At 36.6% G+C, this 9,184-nt stretch overlaps 2 protein-coding genes across 2 annotated transcripts; both read right to left on the minus strand.

Annotated features, from left to right (window-relative positions):
* Positions 1 to 3,100: 3,100 nt before the first annotated feature.
* Positions 3,101 to 7,432, minus strand: LOC114639895 (vomeronasal type-2 receptor 116-like). Its single transcript, XM_028788696.1, has 2 exons — positions 7,396 to 7,432; positions 3,101 to 3,783 (listed from the first exon to the last, which is right to left on the minus strand). The coding sequence occupies exons 1-2, from the start codon at positions 7,430 to 7,432 to the stop codon at positions 3,101 to 3,103; spliced, it is 720 nt and encodes a 239-aa protein (XP_028644529.1).
* Positions 7,433 to 8,037: 605 nt separating this feature from the next.
* LOC114639893 (vomeronasal type-2 receptor 116-like) lies at positions 8,038 to 8,959 on the minus strand. Its single transcript, XM_028788694.1, has one exon. The coding sequence runs from the start codon at positions 8,956 to 8,958 to the stop codon at positions 8,038 to 8,040; it is 921 nt and encodes a 306-aa protein (XP_028644527.1). The 5' UTR covers position 8,959.
* Positions 8,960 to 9,184: the final 225 nt, after the last annotated feature.

The raw sequence follows: 9,184 nt of genomic DNA on the forward strand, positions 1-9,184 counted from the left end.
GGCCTGTGGATATTATATAAAATCTTCTACCTCATAGTATTTTCTCATAAATTTATACATTTTTTGGTCCTCTATTTTAATCTTACAGAGACTGTGGATTTCATTCCCAGCAGTCACATGAAAAAGTTCAGTGGATTTGATGCTATATTCTAGTTTTCATGGGCTCTTGTACATACAGGGTATGCATAAACATATACAGTCCCTAAAATTTTAATTCTCTAAGAGGAAGCTACCAAACACAAATAAAGATAAACATGGAGACACCAAGCATAGATTTACAATTTGTGCACAGAAACATTCTCTCTCTCCCTCTCTCTCTCTCTCTCTCTCTCTCTCTCTCTCACACACACACACACACACACACACACACACACACACACACACACATGCATACAGAGACTCACATCCATGCAAAGATAAATACATAATGCTACACACTTATTTACACTATACATATATGCCCGGATACATGTACAAAAATGCAGGCCCATATTAAAGAGATGGACATATGCAACTGAAGAGAATAGAAAAACACAAAACTCGAACACTGACACACACACACATGTGCAAATAAACATATATGCAAGACACATACATACTTGCAAAATTAATGAATAAATAGTATTTTAAAAGACTTATTTGTATTTACTAACATCATTAACTAAGATCAATTTGAAAGATTTAGCACAGCAGCAAACCCGTAGTTTTCATTAGAAATTTTATTTTCAGTGCAGGGGCTGCATTCAAAACAGCAAGCTACCATTCTCTCCTGCCAGAATTTTCTGAATCCAGGACCACAATCGGCACTGCACACAGAGGCTGGCATCTGAGGAAAATTAGACACATGCAGATCAGGATTTATGCCCATTTCTTTTATAAGTATATATTCTATCAGCATGTAGAGATTTCTATAATCTTATTTTACATACACCAAATGATTGATTACATTTTACTTAGTCCATTGTGTAATGGCAAGCTATGAATATTGAAAATAAGTTGACGAATGTTGAATTGTTTCTCAATGTCTATAAATTTATGAAAAAGGGCTGATGGTATGCTGTACTGTTGAGATGCAAATAGTAAGGAGATTGCACCCTGAGTTTTAAAGTCAATTATTGTCAATTTGACAAAAAGTACAGAAACAGACAAAGGAAACTTTAATTGAGGAATTCTCTCAATGAGATGAGCCTGTTCTCATCCTTGTGATGCATTTTATTTAATTGGTGGTGGATGTAGGAGTTCCCACCTTACTGTGGTCAATACCGTACTTGGTCAGGGCTCTATGAAATATCAAGCAGAGCAGGCTAATAAGTAGTGTTCTTTCATGGTCGGTGATTTTGTCCCAGTCTCCAGACACCTGTGCTTGTCTTTCCATGATTCTAACCTATGAGCCAACACCCCTTCCTCCTCACTTTGTTTATATCAGAGTTTAATTACAGTAACAGAATAGCAAGCTAGGATTTAAAGACATCTAAAACAGAAAGGATATGTTCTCAAATCTGAGATTCCAGATGCAACCTCCAATAAATTAGAATTGCAAAACATGCAAGTTGTATGTAAAAAGAAAAGCAACTGAATGTGCACAGCCTCATTTATTTGTTGGAGAGGACATGTTAGATTGATGAGTAGTGAGCTGAATATTGAGTGTTTCATGAGGTCAAAATGTGTTACAAAGGCTGCAAATACTGGGGAAACCTGGATAAAAGTTAGATTGCCTAAAGTCAATTGAAGAACTTCTTGAGTTAAAATGAAATATTTTTGTATGACAATTACCCCTGAAATGGAGCCCTATTTTTTTTAAAACCAGAAATGTCACTATGGTGGTGTACAAAAGCAAGAGTTCCATGGAACAAGTCATGAGTTATGCCTCTCTTACTGGTTGTGGTAACCCATATTCTCTGTATACCTAGAGAGTCTCTCATTCTAGTGCTGAAATATGTAATGCTGTCTGTGTCACCATAAATTATGACAACATTTGTGGATGAATCCATGATTTGATTGTAACACAATTCAGTTCCTGGTTTGTATAAATGCTCACAGCCTGAGAAGATGATCACAAAGTCAAAGCAGACTTTATATTTTCCATCTCTCTTCTCAGATATGACTGAAAAAACTCTATCCTTTTCATCATCTAAGATGACCAGCCAAACCCAGTTCCAGCTGAAGTGAAGTATGAAGGAGACCAATGCTAGTGCCAGAGAATTGTCCTTGGGGGACATCTGATATAGATAGGGAAATTGTTCATGACCACTCAGGATAGGATCGAAAGTTTCATATGCAATCTGAAGGACATAAGACACAGAGAGCAACATGAAGTAGAATGTACTGAAAAGCTTTATGAACATAAAGAGTTCATTACCTTCTACTTTTTACCTTATCCCTGTTAGAAACAAGGAAATGTAGAAGCCTAGCACATCCATATCTAATGGGAACAATGAAAATCGTAAAGCCCATGCAACTCTTTCACAAAGATCTAACAAAGCTGAGTCACATATTATGGTCTCTATCATTCTTTCTTTCAGTTTATGTCTAGATATCTGTATTTTTAAGAAGTGAAAAAAAAGAAGTGGAAGGATTTTAATATATTTATAATTTAGGGATATTGGAATGATCAGAAATTTTTATGACTCATTTATGCCTTCCCCCAGGAGAAGCTTCTAAGCTTCCTGAGGAAAGTCTTGAGCACGCTATTCCTCCAGTTTTTTAGGGACAATAATCTTATATGGCTCTTCTTGAAGTTTTTCCTTGTGCTCTGTTGGTTGTGACTCACATAAAGTTGCCTGAGTTCTCCTTGTAGGGTCAGGTTACAAGATACTCTTGGACCATTGCCCCTGTATTTAACCAGCGACATGATAATCAGAACAAATTAAACTTAAAGAAGTAAACAGGATTTAGCAACCTAAAAGTGTTGGCAGCAGATCAGATTAGCATATAAGATACAGGCCACATAATTTATGCCCTTCAAGGAAAATATACAGCAACAAAGTTAGATTGGCTGGAATTATCTCTTCTCTACACAGGGGCTTATAATGAGGAACAAAGGATTGTGTGGAAAAAGTATAAAAGAATGAGGTATCAGGACACCCCTTTCTTTCAAAAGTTAGCTTGGGCAGGGCCACTGTTGGATATTATGACAAAGAAAGAAAAGACTACCAAGATTAGACACCAGTGCTTCCAAGTATCCCAGGATGCAATGGAAAGCAATAGCTGAGCCTTTGTTGCAAATGATGATGGTGTGTCCATTTTCTGAGTGACCATCTTTATCAATAAATTGAGGAGAAACTCCTAGCCAGATTGCACACACAATACATTGGAATAGGGAACATTTAGGAATTAGGTAGTTGGGTGCCCCGGATACCAGGAAGTACCTTATCTGTTTTCCAGGGGCTGTGACTTTGAAAGCAAGTACTGCAGTGATTGCTTTGGCTAGAACTGTGGAAACAGCCACAGTGAATACATTTCCAAATGTAATTTGGTGAAGGTTGCAGGTGACTCTGTTTGGATGGCCAATGAAGAGCACAGAGCACAGAAAACAGAACAAGAGTGAGATGAGTAATAGGTAGGTTAATACTCTGTTACTGGCTTTCACAATAGGGGTGTCATGGTGCTTTACAAAGACCCAAAGAACCACTGCTGTGAATGAGGAGAAACAGAAGGCTGTTAAGGCAAGAGCCATCCCCAAAGGATCTTCGTAGGTCAGAATTATCACAGATTTTTGAATGCATTTGCTCTGCTCTGTGTTGGTATACTGGTCCTCTGGACACATCACACATTGCTCCACACCTGATATCAAAAGGAAAGCTTTGTTACTGTGGCTTTAGCATTTGTATTGACAGGGTATTTCAAGTAAGTATGTTGGAGAGGCCTTGAACAGCTGCATTTTGATTATGATAATGTAATTGAAGGGCATTGCTGCACAGCAATCATTACATTTCATAATGATCACCATATTTAAGGAAAACAAAACCAAGAAACCATTTCTTTGTCTATTTAAGTGGATTGATGATTTATTTACAATATTTTCAGAAAGTACAGATTTCAGATTTCTTACATCATTTTGAGTGCTGCGGTGATATGACTTGGATTGTTGAATTCAGAAAAGGTACATTTGTTAATTGCAGTCATTAACTGTGTGGCTGATTGTATTTTCTAATCACCAAACCCTAGATTCAGTGTCCCCTGAGATCACTGACTGTTTTATAAATTCTTTCTCTATGACAAATGAAAAGTTTCCCTTCTAAGGACAAGATGTGCAATAGTTAGAATTTGCCAGCCAAAATACAATGACATAGAAGCAGTGATCTATAATGTGTATACCCTTCCTTGGAGTCATAAAACATATTTTGATTTGATAGTAAGAGTAAACTTATTGAGGAATGAAGGTAAGAAATCACAATGAAAACACTGTAGAAATAAAATTATCATGTTTCTAGAATTTTACTTCTTTCATAGGAGACTCCCAAACACATACATATGTGCAGAATCAAATACAATATCCAAACTCTCTCTCACACACACACACACACGCACACACACACACACACACACACCTACACAGAGACAACCTCACATCTATACAGAGATACACAAATAAATACAGCCATTCATTTATTTACACATAAATATACATACATGCCCACATACACATATAGCCACACAAGTATAAGAAAAGGAAACACATGTACACCCAAATAGACACACAGACATAATCACATAAAATACATACATAGACACACATGCACTGACAAGAACACACAAAGAATTGTACACAGATACAAAAACCCACACCAAGAGGTTTTGACATATAGGCAAATTTATGCTGACATTCAAAGATAGGCAGGCAAATGGAAACACATATATAAAATGTTACATACATACACACACAAACACAGAAACATATACATGCAAAGATATCCACAAAACACACAAAACACATGCACAGTCACATACAGACACATACTCTGACAAATACATACAGAAATGTACACACAGTTAGAAACACCTGTACAGAAAAGAACTTGATACACATGAAAAATTTGTTCATTTCCACAGATGGAAAGACAGACAGATGAACAGGAAAACATATATACAAAGCAATGCAAATATAAACACAGATTTACAGAAATACAAAATCATACACATATACACAGTAAGAAAGAAACATTCACACATATGAATACACTTAGATTAATATCAGCACTATTTTTTGTTTAGTTACCCTCAGAGACCCAAGTACATTCCCCAGAGCCTACAGTGGGGGCAGAATCTGTTGAGGAAACTTATGAAAAACATTCCCTACAATCATTTCCATGTAAATGATAATTAATAAGCAAATGCTCAACTTCATGGATAAAATTCATGAGTAAGAACTGTTGATGTTTCCAGTATTAGAAGAGGTGTGATGATGTTCAAGTGCTTTGTATCAAAATCTCAATTTTCTCTGATAAAATGTGTCTTGCACTTGACTGCCTTTCTGATTGCATTTATACCAATCTGTAGATTTCCTTTCTCACCAGAAAAATGTTCAGAAACCTATATCTTTGGGGAAATACTTCCTAGTTGATTAAATTTGGGCATCTGAGAGAGTCTAAATGGTATGGATCAGATCAAATATCATTCAGTAGAAGAAACTCTACCTTAAAGCAGTCAAATTTGTGTCCTGGCCTGATTATCTACTTGTTGAAGAATCATCTCATGAAGTGAATGGACCATAGCATATATAGCATTATATGTATCATAGCTACCATCACTACAGGCCATCCTAAAGTCTGTTTTATTAGCCACTCCAATGAGGCATTGGATGAGTAGTTCTTCAGTGTCTTGCAGTTAGATGCTGAGGCTTCACAGTTAAAGGATATCCACCCAAGTCTTAGCAGATATTCATCTGAGATTTTGATAGGATTCAGTGTCTGGACAAAATTTTTGAAACCAGAAATGTCACCATGGTGGTGTACAAATGCAAAAGTCCCATGCAATGAGTCATGAGTTAAGTCAGTCTTACTGGTAATGACTTCACACTCTGATGTGATGATTCATAGTTTCTATAGACGTAGAGATTCCCAAATTCTAAACAAATTCTAAACATAAATTGATAGATTTCCAAAAGCAAGTTATGATACATCATTGGGTAGATATGTGGCCAAAAATGAGATTGAAACAGTCATAAAGTATTTCAACTACTAGGGAGATGGATCAACAGTTAAGAGCACTAGGTGATCTTCTAAAGGAACTGGATTTTGTTCCCAGTGCTCACATGGAAGCTGGCAATCTCTATAACTCCAGTTCCAAATGAATCTGAAACAATCTTTTGATGCACATGCTTGGAATACACAGACATGCACTCAGGAAAACTCCAGTATGCATAAAACAAACAAACAAAAACCTGTAATAAACTAACGAGAAAACAGACAACAAAATACAATCTAATAAATTCATCAGAGAACTTTTCTACATCTTAATTTTATATTTAAAATTTTGTTTTAGCCTGGTGTGGTAACATATGCCTTTAGTCCCAGCTACTGGAAAGTAGAGGAACAGGAATCTATGTGAGTTCAAGGTTGGGCTGGTGTATAGAATGAATTCTAGGACAGCCAGACATACACAGAGAAACCCTGCCTTGAAAACTGCCCCGAAATTGTTTTACTGCATTCATACATGTGCTTGGCTTATGTTTATGTCTTGCAATATGTTCATGTCTGGTGCTTGTAGATATCAGAAGAGGGTCTTTTGTGTTTTTTTGAAATGGGGTTTCAGACAGCTTTAAGTCATCATGTGTATGTTGGGAATCAAAAACTACTACCTTTAATGATTAACCAGTGCTCTTAACTACTAAGCCATCTCATTAAATCTTGTAGAAGATCTCAGTTATTCTCAAATAATTCTATAAATTAGAAAACATTTCTGCAGAGCTAGTATCACACTGATAGCAAAGCCAGAAAGATACACATAAAGAAGAAAATTATAGGCTGGGAGTAGTGGTATATGCTTTTAATTATGCCAGAACTTGAGAGGTAGAAGAAGGTGGACTCTGTGAGCTTGAAACTTGGCTCTTTTAAATGGAGAAACTCTGTCTTGAAAAGCCACACACACACACACACACACACACACACACAAATGCACACACACACACACACACGCGCGCGTGCACACACACAGTATACATATTTGGTTTTCTGATGAACATAGGCAAATAATTACAATAAAACATTTTTTAAAAACATATTTTAATAACATCAATTTTTACCTATTTAACAAAGGTGATGAACTTTGAAGAAATAAAAGGATAAAGGCTGCTTAGGTGTTTAGACTAAAACAGAAAAGTGAATACAGAGTCAGAGGGAGTAGTTACATCTGCACTAGTGATATCACCTTAGTTCACAGAGTGGTTTCACAAACTGACTCCAATTTTGTTTTTCAGGTTGACATTTGTCATTGTGTAATAAAATGAGGTCCTAAGTTTGCAATACTTTACTATGGAGCTTATTACACAGTGACCTGAAATAGAATAATCTTCATGAAAACTTCCATCCATGACAAAGAAAGTAGATTTCTTCAGAATAAAATATATGAAAAGAAAACATGACAAATTCGTGGAATGTCATGACTTTAGAAACAAAGTGATATATTGACACAAATTTGCTGTATTGAATGTCAAATTTACAAATTATTTCAAAAAGGCCAAGTTGATGTATATGACTTGAGTCTGTTCATCAGCACATGTAACTGATAGAGGAAGTAAATCTTTGTGAAACACAGTTGTCAAATTAATAAAATATGTGAATGATGCAAGGGGATGAACTTACAAGTAAGGATTTCAAAAGCAAACTAAATAAAGAAAAATAATAGTGAATACAGGAGTTAGACTGTAGACATGGCATATATTTCAAAATGAAAAAGGGATTAGCCTAATATGACTAAAGAAATAATAGCTTGTGGCATCAACTACCACATTATAACTTTATATGTAAGTTTTCAGATGCTGAAGAATAATAAGTCTTTAAATATATCATTTAATTTAAGAAACACAGAAGCTAGACTTTAAGAAGGCTTTTTTCTCTTAGCATATGTATTGTCCCTGATATAATGAAGTGAGTTCCTTTCTGGTCTTAATAATATGATGTAGCACTTGGGGATAAAGATGATGCCTAAGAGTGATGCACTGGAAGCCAAGATAGAGAAGACTTCCATAGCCACCATGATCTTCCCCTTTGTGCTGTGGTAGACAGGGAGGAAGGTGATCCAGACACTGCAGAAGACCATCATGCTGAAAGCCAGGAACTTGGCTTCATTGAATGTATCAGGTAGATTTCTGGACAAGAAAGCCATAAGGTAGCTCCCTAGGGCCAGTGCTCCCAAGTATCCCAGGATGCAATGGAAAGCAATAGCTGAGCCTTTGTTGCAAATGATGATGATGTGTCCATGTTCTGAGTGAGCATCTTCATCAATAAATGGTGGAGATGTTGTCAGCCAAATTCCAGAAAGAACAACTTCGATCAGGGTACAGATGGGAATAATGTAATTAGGGGCTCTTGATATCAATAGCCATCTCATCCTTCTTCCTGGAGAAGTGAGCTTGAAGGCTATAACTACAGTGATAGTTTTGGCCAACACAGTGGAAAGAGCCACAGTAAAGAGAAGTCCAAAAATGTTTTGCTGCAGGACACAGGTGGTTGTGCTAGGATGGCCAATGAAGAGTAAGGGACAGAGGAAACAGAGGGTCAGAGTGATGAGAAGGGTGTAACTGAGAGCCAGGTTATTGGCCTTGACAATGGGGGTGTCTCTGTTCTTCAGAAACACCACAAGAACAACAGCTGTGAGTGAAGAAAAGCCCAGGGACATGAAGCTAAGTGTCTTCCCCAAGGGATCATCATAGGCCAGAAATGTCACAGTTTTCAGTAGGCAGTGGATCTTTTCTGAGTTTGCATAGTGAGTTTCTGGACACTCCATACACTGATCCATATCTGCCAAATATTCAGTTTATTATGAGTACATACTCTGTTTTCACCCTTCATCTGAAGGCATTTCCCAGCTCCAGCACAAAGCCATGTGCTGGACCATCTTGCTTTGTTTATGATGCAAATATAAAAACACTTTCCAGATAATATTTCTAAACTCAATTTTCTTTTACTTCATGCTGATACAAATTAAACAGCCCCAATGTTTTTCCCTCTGTTCTCATACACAT

Source organism: Grammomys surdaster, unplaced genomic scaffold (assembly GCF_004785775.1).
Source record: "Grammomys surdaster isolate TR1022 unplaced genomic scaffold, NIH_TR_1.0 125757, whole genome shotgun sequence".
NCBI lineage: Eukaryota > Metazoa > Chordata > Mammalia > Rodentia > Muridae > Grammomys > Grammomys surdaster.